At 43.0% G+C, this 16,414-nt stretch overlaps 1 protein-coding gene across 3 annotated transcripts in view; it reads left to right on the top strand.

Annotated features, from left to right (window-relative positions):
* The window catches only part of col18a1a (collagen type XVIII alpha 1 chain a), a 109,803-nt gene that overhangs the window by 37,532 nt on the left and 55,857 nt on the right, over positions 1-16,414 (top strand). The window contains exon 1 of one of the 3 annotated variants that reach the window (XM_084083815.1): positions 15,047-15,459. The exons of 1 other annotated variant lie outside the window; for it this stretch is intronic. In XM_084083815.1, the coding sequence (XP_083939941.1) occupies positions 15,141-15,459 (319 nt within the window). In that variant the 5' untranslated portion in view covers positions 15,047-15,140. Of the gene's footprint in view, positions 1-15,046; positions 15,493-16,414 lie in introns of those variants that run through there. One more of the 3 variants, XM_084083814.1, reaches the window with a different exon arrangement.

Raw genomic sequence — 16,414 nt, 5'->3', positions numbered from 1 at the left:
AGAGGATACACCACAGTTATTAGGGGGGGGGGGGGGTTATTGTTGGGAAGACAACCATAAAACATTATCTCATGGTTGTCTTCCCTCCACCAGAAAGTAATCAGTAAAATCCTGAGTTTAACCACTAGCCTATTCTGGGCCGAACATTTGACTAAAATAGCTGATCTACAAGATCACAACAGCAACAGTGAGCTTGTAGATCAGCTATTTCTGGATAAGATATTTAGTGTAGAGCCTAGTAATAGTATATAGACCTCTGGGGGTCTCTGGTCAACTACTGCTATAAGTATAGGGTTTATTAACTCTATATTGTCAAATTAACACTAAGTATACTGCTGTGTCACAAACCAAACCACGTTAGAATTGGACTGTTCTTCTTGCAACACAGAGCATTTGGCGGCAGCATATCTCTTTCTTCCAGACGTGTGCCTTTACGGGTGAAGGAATTTCCAGGCCCCTTACAAAGGTCTCCAGACAACCCACTTCCACACAATTTAGTAGTAAATATGTAGCTAACCCCGATCCTCCAGGGGACATCTTTACCTCTCTGACCCTCTAACCCTGCCCATATTGGACGAGCAGAGTGTCTGGATTCCAGGTGTGGGAGAGTCGCCCTCCATTCCTTTCAGGTCTGTGAAGCAGGTAAATCATTGCCGAGCCCAGGATGACACTTACGCTGAGTTTTAACCACTTAACTACTTAATTTTCTAAAATGTTCAAATTTATTTGGAAAATAGCTAATTTACAAGCTCAGAACACATGAGCTTGTAAATCAGCTATTTTCAAAAAACAGTAAAATGTTTGGGGAAAATGTTCGCCTATAATGACACGCCCAAAATAGGGACGCCAGGGTTAAAGTGGTTAAATGTCACAGTGCCCAGTACATTGATCTGTTTTCTGAGGTGATAACTTACACTTTACTAAAGCTCCTGTAATAAAAAACAAAACAAAAACAAAGCTGATGAAAGTACAACTAATAGAACAAATGCACCTGGAGCTTGCCATTGGCAATTTGCCAGCATTTTCTTACAGGCTCGGTTGGTGCTCATACATACAGTATAGGTTGTGATTGTGAAGACTAGATGGTTTGTGGTACTTAAATGGCAGAGGCACGTTTCTACCAACTTGTTGTCCAACGAGTACATTTACATCGTAATAAGAATTGCAGGTATAGCTGATGATTCTGGGGTTGCCTCCAGGTGAGACCAAAATGGAGCTCTCAACCCAGTGAGCTCTCCCACCTGTCTTTTCTCATTCATCATTTTGTTTCTCTTGATCTAAATCAGGAAATTAGAGAACGTTTTAATCAGTGACTAACACAGTACAGTAGTGTGTTGAGCCTCTGGACTATCTGGGAGTCTATGGTTATAATTTATGGCCCTCCTTGTTGACAATCCCAATTTGTTTTGTGTGTGTGTGTGTGTGTGTGTGTGTGTGTGTGTGTGTGTGTGTGTGTGTGTGTGTGTGTGTGTGTGTGTGTGTGTGTGTGTGTGTGTGTGTGTGTGTGTGTGTGTGTGTGTGTGTGTGTGTGTGTGTGTGTTGATGACGTCTGCTTATGTATATGTAATATAATTATTCCAGCAGTATGTCATCAAGCCCTGTGATTTACTGTACCTATAGTTAAGTGTCTCCCACTAAGACCCCTCACTGTGATTTACTGTCTCCCTCTGCTGTTGAGACAAGGGTATTACAATGTGCAACAGGTCGCTAACTGATTTCTTTCACACTTTCTAGTACTTCTAAGTACGCAGCAATGTTTACTGTACAACATCACAGATTTGTAAATATGTTTCACGCTAAGCTTAGGCTCATGGGCACCCCTGTGGTTCACCTGGTAAGGGAGCATACCACATAAATAAGGCTATATTCCTTCCCGCAGCTGGCCCGGGTTTGATTCCGACCTGTGGCTTTTTACTGCATGTCATTGCTTCTCTCTCTGGCTCTCTGCTTTACTATCTCTCTCTTATTGTCCCTATCAAGAGCAAAGCCGAATGCAAAAATAAACAAACACAAAAAAAAAACACCTGGGGTGGATTCAATTATTTTCAGTATATCTTAGGAGGTTACGTCATTAAAAGGGAAAGACTTAACCGTTGAGACCCACCATTCAGGAAAGATAATAACCAAGAACACTTGTTTGTGGTTTCTTTTGTGCTGTGAGATCAACAGTGTGGTCGTCTCAGGATTAGCTTTGCCTGAGGCTTTGTTTAGTCAGTGAAAAGAATCACTGTAATGAATCCACTATCTTCAATAAACACCACATCAAACTGGGGTTTTGCTCAACAGCATTGTCTGCCCGCTGCTTTGAAGCATACACAAACATGTACATTAAGCGTGAGCGTGCACACGCACATGCACACGCACACACAGTACAATGATACTACATATGTACTGCATGAGACAAGTGCTGATGGATGTCACTGTCCTGTTTTCTTGTACTGCATACAGTTACATACATATACCTCTCATTCATTGTCGTCTTGTACTGCATGTATGTTTCTCATTCATTGTTGTCTTGACCTGCACGCATTTCTCTCATTAATTGATGTCTTGTACTGCACGTATTCCCCTCCTTCTCATTCATTCCCCTCCTGGTTTTAACAATCATCAGCTTCATCTGCCAGTAGGTGCTGGCCTGCTAGCTGACGACAAGCCTTATGAACACAGCGCGTCTGTTTGACTTTCCACAGGTGCCTTTTTGTTTGGATTGCGCCCACCACCTCCGCCTATATTGTAATAAACTTCATTTATTTGTTGAGTGCCTTTCAAGCAAAGAATGTTGCTCAAATAGATTTTTTCCCCTGCTAAATGAGCTCTTTGTCCATTGGTGAGGTCTAAAATGACCTTGATATGGACTAAAACCACCTTTATGCTTTCTCGTATCTTGGCTGCCGTATCAATTACCTTCTCATGATGGGTGTGTTAGATTTATAGTTGAAGTGCCAGCGTGCAAGCATTGACAATACTATTGTCATTGCCATTGGGCATGATTGGGCTACATTGGCACACCTAAATCAAATACCCACATGTTCAATTTGATTAGCTGCCTGCAGCGGTGCTTTTTGCATCGCAGTGTACAAAGCTCAGCAGTCATTTAGATAGTGTTTAAACATTTAGATGGCAGCCAACTCCCAACATTTGGCTAGGTTTTAGTTCCCTTTTAATGGGGTTTAAGTATGATGCTTTTCTTTATTTGACAATCAAAGCAAGTATAAATTAGCTTTCTTTATCATGGATTATGTTGGTTTTATTATTTGCTGGTTTAATGTATCACATGATTTATATCTTTGTCAGGTCTACCGTAATCACGATCACACTGCAAAATAATGAGGTTGTGTATTGTGGGAGATGATTGGATGATGATGATGGTTAAGAGTAGATATTGTGATTGTATTGTACTGTACAGCTACCTGCATGGGCGCTCAGAAGACCTCCTCTGGGTCAGTTTTTGTGGGTTTATGGTAAAAAAAATTGATTGTTTGGTTGGTTAGCAGTAATTTTGACAGGTAAACACAGCTGAAGGCTGTGTGGGTGTGTTTCATTTACTGTAGGTGTTTCTGGTGTGCCAGCATGGACATCTCCTGAACAGATATCTTTATGCTGCCACTCAGAAACACCTTAATGAAAACACCCACATTTATCGATTACTTTACCCTATACCTTCTGCATTTACCTGTCAAAATGGCCACAGTTACTGTCTGTGGTGAAGGCAGGCTACATTATCAGTTTGTTGCATTTGGCTGCATGTAGTTGTAGTTCACTATTTGAACAGGAGGGGGAGATACCGACATGCTGCTAAAGATTTTGCATCTCTCCCCTACTGTAGGTCTGGAAGTCTAGTCTAGAGTACAATGCAATCCTAGTCGCACACACATTTCCAATAAATGTATTTGTGGTGGCTCGTCACCACAGTAGCAGGCAGGCTTTACCCAGTCGAACAATTCTGACAATGTATTCACTGTACTGCAGTGCATTTAATCATATAATGCATGTGTACAATCGTCTCCGCTACTCTAATTGCACAATTGTTACAACTGTCACCACCTCAAGTGCTGCACACGCACGCGTGCGCGCACACACACACACACACACACACACACACACACACACACACACACACACACACACACACACACACACACACACACACACACACACACACACACACACACACACACACACACACACACACACACACTCATTCACCAGTCACACAGCTGTCCTCCATAAGAAGGACGGGGAATATTACAGAAACAAACAAACACACACATGCACGCACGCACGCTCGCGCGCGCGCACACACACACACACACACACACACACACACACACACACACACACACACACACACACACACACACACACACACACACACACACACACACACACACACACACACACACACACACACACAGTCCATTTGAGCTGTCATCTGTAGGTAGTGCACCCTGGGGGCTCTGTGTGAAACAGTGGAAACATTTTGTCGGTACACAGTTATTACAAAACATCTTATTAACAACTTTTATAGACATTCATGTAACCATTGTTCTGTAAAACTCTAAAGGTCTGGTTGGGACAAGCATTAAACAGAAAAACACCTGCATTAACATGCAGTAATCCAAAACTCCGCAGCTGCTCATTTCAAGCTGAAATCATATTAATTTCTTATGGTCATATTCGCATCACAGTAGGCGACATTGCATTGTAAACAGAAGCATCATTGCAGTGTCTGTAATTAGCAGAGCTAGCTAGCGCCTCCCGGGCACAGCGGCACAATTACAGTCTACTGCAGTTTCCGGCCCCTTTGACTTGACACTGTATTCATTAGTTGACTCATTACAGGTAGCGTACAGTACATCTGCCGTCCCAGAGGTCCTCTCCAGCTGGAATGCTCTCCAGTGCCACAAGGGGGCTGTTAGAGGAAAGTACTGACGTTTTTTTTGTTTTGTTCTGGGGCCATTTCCTTCATTGTGCCTCTGGTTTCCCCTCAGCCATGGGGTATTTCCCATTGCATGCCCCGGTGCGTTTCTAACGGGATAATTCCCTGGTTTTTGTTTAGTTTAGTTTTTTCATGTGGTATTCAGAAGGGCTAGACTAGAGAATAATCTAAGAACCAGGTGAAACTGGAATGCACAGCTGAGTGGTCTGGCAATTAAATCGATTTGAGCAAATATACAGAGACAAAACATGCATGTCAGTTTTTCCTGGCCCAGTGGGGGCCATTTTGGAGCCTGGATGGCTTGGTTTCAGGCTTAAAATAATGTATATAAATATTTTCGGAAATATCTATGGGAAAAACAAATGGGTTTTCTATTTGTGGCACCACAAAATGGCCGCCACTGCTGATTGTAAATGTAACTCTGAGAGTGTATAAAATGTACCCTACGGTCTGTCTGAATCTAATCAGCACTCTGGATTTTATATACAGTATAATACAATGTAAAGGGTGAAGTCTCTCTCTCTCTCCCCCCCCCCTCTCTCTCTCTCTCACTCTCTCTCTCTCTCTCTCTCTCTCTCTCTCTCTCTCACCCCTTCCATCTCGACTCGCCTGTGGCCCCCTGAGTAGCTCTCATTTGGGCACCACAGGCTGCATATCCCCTTGTTGTTGTGGAATGTGTCTTGCGCAGGGTGAGAGCCAAGCTGTTTCTGCTTGCCTGAGCAGGACTGTGCGGAACCCTGCAGGGTTCTGTCAGACCTTGTTGTCTGTCTGTCCGTCTGTCTGTGAGACTGTTTCTATAGGATAGTGGGTTGTTCACCATCCTATAGAAAGACATAGCCTTTGAGTCAGAAAGAATGTTCTTTCATTAATTGAAGGGTACTGTAAGCGAGAACAAATCTCTCCCAAAGTCTAGAGTTAAGGCTCTCAACAACGTGTCTTAAGTCCTCAGGTATCAAGTCTGGAGCCCCTCCATAGACAATGAATGGTAGACTTATTTTGATCAGGACCCAATGACTGTTTGCTTGAGTTTATGAGTATCATCAGCTCTGAAGCTAAAACAGTCACTCAATCCTCAGCGTTAAAATATTTCCTAAGTTATTGTCTATGAAGTTCCTCCATTTTTATTTTACCCTATTAAGTGCGTTCAAGGACAAGTACAATCCTTGTCAACTTATACTTAATGCTCATATTTTAGTGGAATGTCAGAAGGAGGTTGCAATGTGGTTAAAATGTGTACAGTTGTTGGTCAATAGAAAGAGCTGTCCTACCAAAGAAAGGATTTGACTATTGAGCTTTGCAATCACACACACATACACGCACGCATTGCATGTGCACGCACGCACGCACGCACGCACGCACGCACGCACGCACGCACGCACGCACGCACGCACGCACGCACGCACGCACGCACGCACGCACGCACGCACGCATACACACCATACTTTGTTGGTAAATGTTTGGGGCAAAAATATATGCTGTACTTTTGAGCTACGAAAATACATCACAAAATATGTTTGTGCAAATACGTTATGGGCCATTTCTTTATTGTATTTTGAAATTATGTATTAAAAAAATGGGGGGGGGGGCAGCATGTTCCATTTAGTCCATAGGAACTTGCATCAGGCAGAGAGGGGATGACCACTTGGATGATTATCGTCTGATGGTATCACAGGCCTTTACTCGTATGTTTGTTTCTCTGATGCGGCCAGTACGGCGATGTGTTTACACTTCTGCTCAGCTGTGACCTGCGCTTTGGCTGCGGGCCAGTATCAGCTGGTGTGTGTGCATCTGTGTGTGCAGGCCAGGCGCACATGTGTCTGTCTCTTCTGTCTGTCTGTATCTATGTACTGTATATGACGGTCAATACACGCCTCCACATGTGAGTGTACTGTATGCTAGTGTGTGTGTGTGTGTGTGTGTGTGTGTGTGTGTGTGTGTGTGTGTGTGTGTGTGTGTGTGTGTGTGTGTGTGTGTGTGTGTGTGTGCGTGCGCGTGTATGTGTGTGTGTGTGTGTGTCTGTCTTGCTGTACTTGCACTTGTGTATCATTCTGTGCATGGTTGTGAGGGCCACATATAAACTTAGTGTATGCACGTAGTCTTTTTGTGTCTCGCCATACAATAGTTTACACTGCAGCTCAACTGTAGCATGGTGTCTGGTAAACAGTGTTCGTGTGTGTGTGTGTGTGTGTGTGTGTGTGTGTGTGTGTGTGTGTGTGTGTGTGTGTGTGTGTGTGTGTGTGCGTGCGTGCGTGCGTGCGTGCGTGTGTTTGTATATGAGTGTGTCTTCCTGTCTGTGTACAGTATGGCTGCAATATGAGTAGCATGTCTGTGTTTACATAGTCAAACCCCTTACGGGTCAATTTATTCACTCCCAGAGTTAAATGAACACTGCAGACTGAACTGTGTGTATGCATAATATGTCTGCACATTTATTTCAACCGTATGTTGACTAGTGTTTGTGTGTGTTGGTTTGTGCGTAGGCCATTTAGACCTTCCAGTTCTTGAGTGCTCGGGGCTTAATGCTTGTTTATCCAGCGAGGCCGTGACTACACACACACACACTGGGAGGTCAGCGACCCTACTAGCTGGAATAACAGGGAAGGGTGGTGGGGGGGCTGGAGTGTTGCAAAATCACCCCCCCCTCCCGCCTCTAGGTGTCGGAAAGATCACAAAGACCCCCCCAAACACACTGACATGCTTGTGTGTTGTCACCCTGTGTTCTAACGCGTCTTCCTCTATGTTCCATCCGTCTGTCCAGTCGTTACACTCCCCACCCCCCGGGGCTAATAGGCATGACATCTAGGGTCACAGTGCAGTTGGGCCATTTCCTGGTGTAAGGAGTTGGTTTTCAAATGACATATCGTTGCTGTCGGGCGGAAACCTCTAACCCTAACCCCATCTCCATCCTCTAACTTTTTGTGTTTTTTTCATAAATGAACGCCCACTTGATCATACTACAGCGTCACACTAAAGCTATCAAAGGTAACGCGGTAAGCTCGAAACGCGGCGCAAACTGAGGCGTTTTGAGCTTGTAGATCTTCTACTTTTACGATATTTTTGGGGCTTTTCTGCCTTTATTTATATAGTGTATAGTGGAGATGGACAGGAAACAGGGAGAGAGAGATGGGGAGAGACATGCAGTAAAGATAGTCGGGAACGGGACTCGAACCCGCAATGCACTGTCAGGCTACTTTAGAGCCTAGGTACCCGGACCGACTTTTTGCTATTTTTGAATTTGAATCCTGAAAAGTAACAGTTTTGGACATATGAGGTTTCCACCCGACAGATACGATATGCAGTATATTTTATATAGGTTTTTTATCCCATATAGAAGTACAGTGACTCTCAACCTTTTTCATTTTAGGGACCCCCGGTTTGATATGCATTAGGTCCCTGACCCCAATTTCAAACAATTGTTATCATTTCTGCGGTCCCAATCGACAGTGTTAATTTAACTCTGAGAGTGTGCAAATGGAACCAAATGGACCAGTATGGGTGAGATGTAACTAAGCAATAACACACTTGTGTCAAGGAAAAAAAGGTTTTTTTTTCTGCAAAATGATTTATTCATAGCACTTGTTGATCTGAGCAAATTGCACATTTCTTTTATACAATTCACACAAAGGTTGTCATGTTGCAGATGTGTGCTCAAGGATCTATGCATTATTCACAAAAAAAGCTTTATTTAGTGTAGATGTAATTGATATTGGCCATATGGCACTTGATATGTGAGTGACTATTGTGCACATGGCAGAAACTAAGCAGTGCCATGGTTTGACAGATAATTGGATGCTTCCAGTGGCTCTTTGATTACGTGGAACCAGGTTTTGTTGGTGTTAGTAGTGGTGGACTTTTACCTAAGTAAAAGTAGCAATACCACAATATAAAAATACTCAGTTACAAGCAAAAGGCCTACTCATAAAAGTCAGAATTGTACTGAAGTACAGTACTCGAGTAAATGTACTTAGTTACTTTATACCACTGCTGGTAGTTAGGTGGCCCATTCATCTTCATGTGAAAACAGCCAATCCATAAACTCACAATGCGTCACATCGTGGCGTGTTAGTGAGCTTATAGATCTGCTATTACATGTATTTATTTTTAAACCATTTTTGCCCATAATGACGTGCAAAATAGGGATGCCGGGTTGAAACTGGTTAATCAATAAGGTCATATTTCACCACATTCCAACACTTTCTACTAAGGTTAAATTATTGAAGGAGAAAGATGCTGTGACAACTTCAAAGGATTCTCGTAACACTTTTATGATCGCCATATTGGTCCATAACTTCCTCAGACTTTTCCCCGTAAAAATCTAAACATTTCAGAGACAAGATCTTTATATGTCCCTCTGTGACCATCACAAAGTACTTTTCTGCAGAACAGGTCAGGAGTCTCCCTGCTGGGAGGAGGTGGAAAGCATTCTGGTCAGTGGGTGGCCTGGTTGTGAAGCAGGGCAGAGGGAAGTTCTTAAGCTCTTAATGCAAAGGATGATCAGCGATAGGTCCATTGTCTCATTTGATTAAACTGTTTATTGATTAATTAACTACCTGTATGCTTTATTCACTTAGTTTATTGTAATGTAGCAACCCCCCAACACTGTTAAGCAAGTGCTTTTATGTGAATATAAGGGATGTAGAGCATATAAAATGTGTTGGTACTGTTGTAAGACTTATGACATTTTCAATTTGACTTAACCACTTGTACCCTAGCCTTCCGATTCTGGGCCTGTCTAGGCAACATTCGGCAGAAATCGAAAATGTGATCAGCTATTTTTGGTGAAAAGATTTGGTGTAGAGGGCAAAAAGGAGGGACTCCGGTAAACAAAGTCTATAGGGCTTGTGGTTAATGCAAAAGATAGTCCGGGTGTTTGGGACTAAGGTAAGAACTCGGTTTGGACAATACATCTACATATATCATAGATCATCCTGATCCATGATACTTAGGCCTTTTCATATCTTGCATGATTGGGTGCATTTTAGAAACATACGGTATGTGGTATGTGCATAATCCAAAATGGCTTTGAGCCATAATGTAGTCATTATTATCTTTAATCCACAACCTGTCAGATCTGCAGTTTCCAAACAGTAGATTTTGTTTCTTGACTTTGGTGGGGTCATGTTGTGGCTTATTCCATACTTGCATGCATGCAAGTCTACTATTCCAACATTTAGTAAATGTCATATATTTGTTTTATGTTTGCTGCACTGTTCTTCTAATGGCTTTTGACATTCCTCATTGTCATGCTCTTTACATGTCGTTACTTGCAAGTACAGTATATTAGACCTGTGCTTCACAAGGGGCAGTTATTAGTCATATTACAGCTAATCATATACTGTATCAGGAGGATGTGAATGTACTTAAAGTGGCACTATCTAACCTTGCTTTTTTAATGAATACATTTTTATTTTGTCCAATCTGTATGGTAAAGTATGTTAATACAATATAACTTATACTTTTGGGGTGGTTGTATTTTGTCTCCCTGCTCTTCTATTGAGACATTTAGATCCTGTGTCTAGGTGAGGCATGACCTTTAACATGATCCTGTTTCTGGTTTGACACACATTTTGACCTGAAGGTCAACTCAAGATTCAATTTATCCCTTGAGCAAGCTCTATTAGGTAAAAATGTCAGCACTTGCGCAGAGACCCGGGTTCGAACCCGGGGTAGAAGAGGAAAGTTACATAGTGCAGCTTTAATTGTGTGACAAATGCTTTTTGAATGTGGTGATGGGAATCTGGTTTGATGTACTCAAATGTAACTTAAGGTATTTGCAGAGATTTTACAACTGCAACCCAACTTTCACATTCTTTGTGAGTTTGGCTTTCACTTCACCAGACATTTCAGGCTTTCATGGCCGGAGATGTTTTTTTGTTTTAGATATTGTGTAGTTTCACGTATAAAGACAAACCATGTACTAGACACCCTGTTGGCCTACGACCATGCTGAAATGAAATGCCCATTTAGGGGAAAGAGTTCCTTAATTCCTTCACCAGGCTTTGCTTATATTTGTTTGATATACAGTGCAATGAGTGCATACTTTGACATCCCATACTGTAATTACCCGCTGCAAATAAAAATGCTAGCTGTGAACACAGGAAGTGTTCCCATATATAGGCTTCATGATTCGTGCGTAGATCATGCAGTTAGTAAAGTCAGTCGAACGCTTGAAAGAGACGTTGAAAAGAGGGTTACATTGTTTTTTGAGGAAGCTCAAGGTATGTTCACTTTATGATCTCTGCAGATTTCCTGTGTTGAGAAAACAATTTTAGTCTTTTCCTTGTCAGAGCCAGGAAACAGTGCACTTATGGAAAATCCTGTCAATGTGACAAGAGCACACACGCAAACTCGGGGAGGGGGGTATTCTTTTGGCCACCCATGTCTCTTTCGCAGTTTCCCAACCATCCATGTCGACTGTGTTGTTTCTCAAATAATATAAACCCTTTGTAATCTGGGACTCTAACATCATCCCCACAACTTAGGGCTTTGCGCAGTTTATTTTCATCATCTGAATAAAAGCACTTTTGTTAGATCCTTCGGACGATAGCGGCCTTTCCTGGTGGCCCTTTTCTCTTTCGCACAGACGTTGTCTCCTCTATCAGGGTTTTGTGAGTCATCATGAGTCTTCCCTGCATCCCGTTTGTGTACATAAGAGAACGGGACGAGGCGAGGTGAGGAAGGCAAGACAGAGAGGGAGCCTGCTAAAGGGACTCCCCACAGGAGGTGAGGCGGGAAGAGATGCAGAGGGCAGGATGTGCCTGGATGTTAGACAACGTGGAGGGGAGTCTCATGGATAATCTATGCTCTGTCGTAAGACAGTGTCCCTCGGTGAATATAGCCAATCTGCAAGCTCACAGCATGTTACATCTTTGATGTGATGTTGTGAGCTTGTATATCAGCTATTTTCTGTGTGTGACAACGTCGTACAACAAAGTAGAATCCCACTGAAGTGAGTAGGAGACAATCTACGTCTTGCTTAAAAGAAAAGGACAATCAATATATCTGTATTCAGGGAATGTTGTGTTTTACTGAAGACTGCATTCTCCATCGAACCTGGTCTTAATTATTAACCTCCATGTAGACATTGGACATTGCGGACATTAGCTAGACTAGTTTGGCAATTGAATGTATCAGCTTCACAAGTACAAGCGTAGTATTCTATGGACAGGCTCTAACTCACGATTAGATAAGAGCGGGGGGACATTCAGGTGTCATAGTAGCAACAGCAGTAAACACAGTTACAGAGTCATGGAGTCGAGACAATAAAAACTACAAAATTCTGTTCTGGTACACAAGATATCTGCACTGGGTCTCTGAATGAATGTGTTAACATGTGTATGTACAGTCAATCAACAAATACTAGTATAAATGTACAGTCTATCAACAATTAATATATCAATGAATATTTACTATTTACAATTTTGGCATTTAGCAGATCTATGCTCTTATCCACACTTAGTGTGAGATACAAATAATCTACATCAATTGCCTATGATTGAATATATGAATGGATTTACTCATGTGTACAGACTATCAACAGAATGATATACATTGTAAATCTGTTTTCTTAGTTATTTATTGATTAGCATAAATTATTTGCCTTCAGGGTCTCATTTACTGTCTGCTCATTTTTGTTAATTGCAGGCATGCTGCATATACTGTAAGCCTGAAATAGTGAAGAACAACCTCAGGAATGAGTGTAAATCAGGTTAATTCTATTACCAGTTTACCGTATGGCTTGTAGACTGCGTTTTCAGTAACACTGTCACCTTTACTGTTTGCACATAAACCTGTTACAACATTTCCCCAATACGTCTGGCTAAACATTGGCACTTTTAAACCATGATGAATTGCTCTCATCTGCTTCAAGCAACTCAAATTGTCTGTCTCTGACAGTTTTAGGGTGAACAATTACTTGTTTAAGAGGTTTAACTCTGCTTCTTGCCCTGAAGGGTGGCTAAGTTGAGCATCCCACGGGGTTCAAAATATAATCTGCATTCCTGTATGTTGCAAACGTGACTTATAAATTGGGGTCTGTTCACTGGAGGTAATTGCACACTGTCCAAGAATAGCCTTTATCAGTTCAGTGGCAAACAGATTGTTTTTCCATTACGTTTTTATGAGTTCTTTAAATGAACACAAGTGTTCATTGTTTGTTAGTTTTTTGTTTGTTTGTTTTTTGTATCTATCCACATACATTAGTTTCTTCGCATTGATTGCCTTTATGGGTTTCAATGACCTGTTTGTCTTATACAGTTTAATAGCCTGGTTCATTGAAATACGAACAACAATGTTGTTGTCTTTAGTCAAATGTCACAATAACAATGTTCTGGCTATCCTGCTCTCCTCAGCTGTGTAGAATGTATTGATTAAGGCAATTTCAACCATTAAATAGGGTGTTGGATATTTCCCCATTTTTGTAAACTTTCTCACTCATTCATCTACGTATCTGTCTGTCTGTCTGTGTAGTTTATTTTGAGAGCAGCTCCAGTCTCTTTTCAAAAAGAAAAAGCACAATCATTGACAATAACAATACAACAATATGTTGAATTCATAAAATGGCCAGAGATTCATCGGCACGCCTGCACACAACCAAACAAATGCACAGTCTTACAGAATACGGGTCAGTGGGATTCTTAGTGACCCCTGTGCCATTTTCAAGACCTTCACCGCTTTACAACATAAGCCAATGAGAATGCTATAGGGGCTGCGGCATATCGTTCACCAAGGAATTGCGTTCCTCTCTATCAACAACTGAGCGAGCATGCAATGAATGCCATCCTCACCTTTCCTTTAAGGCCCATTGGCTGTTAGAGGGACACTTATACAAAACTCTTCCTGCTTTTATCACTAAGCTCCTATTAGCAGATGTCGAGGGTCTCTGTCAACCGCTCCTATAGGCTGTATGGGAAACCAGTCCCGACAGGAAAGTGAGATCTGGATTACTGTTCAACCACAAAGCCAGGAGCACTGAAAACACAGTGCAAATTTGCTGTGCAGGGGGCCAGACGGGGCGGAAAATTAATTGTGCAGTACAGGGCAGGATAGGCTACTGAAGATTTATGTAGGCCATAGGCTGAAGGTATGCGCAAGGTATAGTGGAAGAAAATAAGAGGAGGAATTCACTTTAAGTGAAAACAATGAATCCTGATAATGTTCCTATAGGCCTTAGACAAAGGTCATGTTAACTGATGTTGCATAGAAGTGTCTTTTTAGACCGTAAAATCCGTAACAAGACACTGTACAGTTGGCGTTATTCTTTTTTTCTTCTTTTCCTTGGATGGCAGCGGGACAGCTTGAGCTCAAACGCCCCCTGCCACTCTAGGTGGAAAATCATGTACAATAGGGATATTTCTTCATGTGGTATTTGGTACATGAAATGTTAGCAGGCTTAAACAGCTCTATATTTTTTTGCGTAGTTTGAGTCCTCGAAAACCCACCACTCTGACAATCATTAATTCAAATTAAAATAAGAAACTTTCCATGATGGATGACAGATTGCACTGAAGGTAAAGTTAAACATATAGTGCATTAAAAGGAAATTCAACCTAGCAACCCACATTCCAAACTCTCAACACACGGCACGGCATCCAATCCTTTTCCTGTTGTCTGACCCTATAGAAATGTGCAGGTCACATTACCACCACCACTTCAACTATCAGTTCAGACTGAACTTAGACTTTTCTTAAAGGCAGGCCCCTGCTGCCTCTTACATTATCACGTTTGGACAAAACGGAATGAGTCAAGTGAAACAAGCTGCCATCCACATTTTACATAGAGAGGCAAGGCAGCCACATTTCACTATAGGTATCAGTCAGCAGGAGAGAGCCCCTTTCACTGCTGTGACAAAGGCTGAAGGAGGTGGGAGGGAGGAGTTGGGGGGGAGGGAATATTACCAGGGCAGCCAATGAGGAGGACACCTCCCCCTCCTCCTCCTCCTTGTCCTCTTTTGAATGAGGCACTCCTCTTCAACTCTCCTCTCTGTCTAGTGGAGCGTGTGTATGTGTGTGTGTGTGTGTGTGTGTGTGTGTGTGTGTGTGTGTGGGGTGTGTGTAAGTGTGTGTAAGTGTAGGGACTCTGTGGTTGAGGAAAGGGAACGCGAGGAGAGATAAGTGGCAGTGAGTGTGGGCATGTCACAGTTCACTCTAGAAGCCTGATAGAGCCGGTGGATGAGCTGCTGAGCTCCCCGTTAACGTCCGAGATGAGGATCCAGTTTGGATTTTTGCTTCTGTTGGTCCAGTGGATGGGCCCATCTCAGGCCTGGTTCTGGTCCTGGTCCGAAACCACAACTTTGGCCCCGGCCGTGGACCACGAGGGGTCCGGGGCTCTGGCCGGCAGTGGTGAGCAGCCGTCTGAGAATGTCTCAGGGGCCGGGCCAGAGGTCACCGACGTGGCGAGCAGGATCCATAAACTCGTACAGAGTGGGGATCAGCCCACGGAGGATCCACGGCTGACCACTGTGAGGCCGACGAATAAGCCTGCGCCAAGGACAGTCGCCGCCGGGATCCCAACGCGTACAGGTGAAGCTGGTAACCGCATGTCATCACTAGAGGGTATGGGTTCTGGAAAATCTGATCTCTTGCACTTTTCAGGGCAGGAGAGCGAGCATGGTTCCTCTCTGGGACCTGATCTAGGGTCAGGGTCTCGTCCTTGGACCGGCTCCGATTTTAGGTCTGAGTCCGGCTTTGCATCCAGATCAGAGATTGAGTCCAGCGTGATGCCCGGATTTGAATCACATTTGCCTTTGCAGAAGAGCGAGCTGGGCGTGATGGCACCCACTGACCTCACAGGTTTGATAGAGAACAAGGCCAGTGTACTTAGAGAAACCAGTATCCAAGACTCTCTTAACCTTGATCCCAATAGTGGTGAAAGTAACAGAAAAATTAACATCAGCTCTAGTTGGAATGCCAGTGATTTTAACTTGACGGAGTATTCTCAAGAATACACTGTCTCAGGTGATTTACTAACACCGTCTGTAGACGACAAACCATTGGCCACTACCCAGGCCCGTAAGGATGCCCACACAGAGAGAACTATTCAGTTGCCAACTCATCAGTCACCAGTTATCCATGAACTGTTAACTAATAGCCAGTCCTTGTTAAGCCAATTGTCTTTACCTAGCCAGGCACAAGTAGTTAATAACGAAAAACTCAGCTCGCCACCAACAGCTAGTGAGGCACCAATAACTACTCTGATACCCAGAACTACACAAATGAATGCCAACTCAGATATGAGACAAACATCAGTAACTAGTCAGGCATTGCTAGCTAGCCAGTTACCATTTACTAGCCCTACAGTGCTAACAAGTGAAGGAGCTGTAGTCAGCCAGGCAGCAGTTAATAGCCAAACACCAGTAGCAACTAAGCCAACTGTGATCCTAGAATCTCCACGCTGCTTGCCAATAGACAACCCACTTCCTTTCTGCTCCTTAATGGGTAGAGATAGCTTCGCAGTGCCCAATTACCTGAACCAGAG

This window comes from Gymnoscopelus microlampas (assembly GCF_963454915.1).
Source record: "Gymnoscopelus microlampas genome assembly, chromosome: 17".
NCBI classification, from domain to species: Eukaryota; Metazoa; Chordata; class Actinopteri; order Myctophiformes; family Myctophidae; genus Gymnoscopelus; species Gymnoscopelus microlampas.
This window is presented reverse-complemented; position numbering and strand designations above follow the sequence as displayed.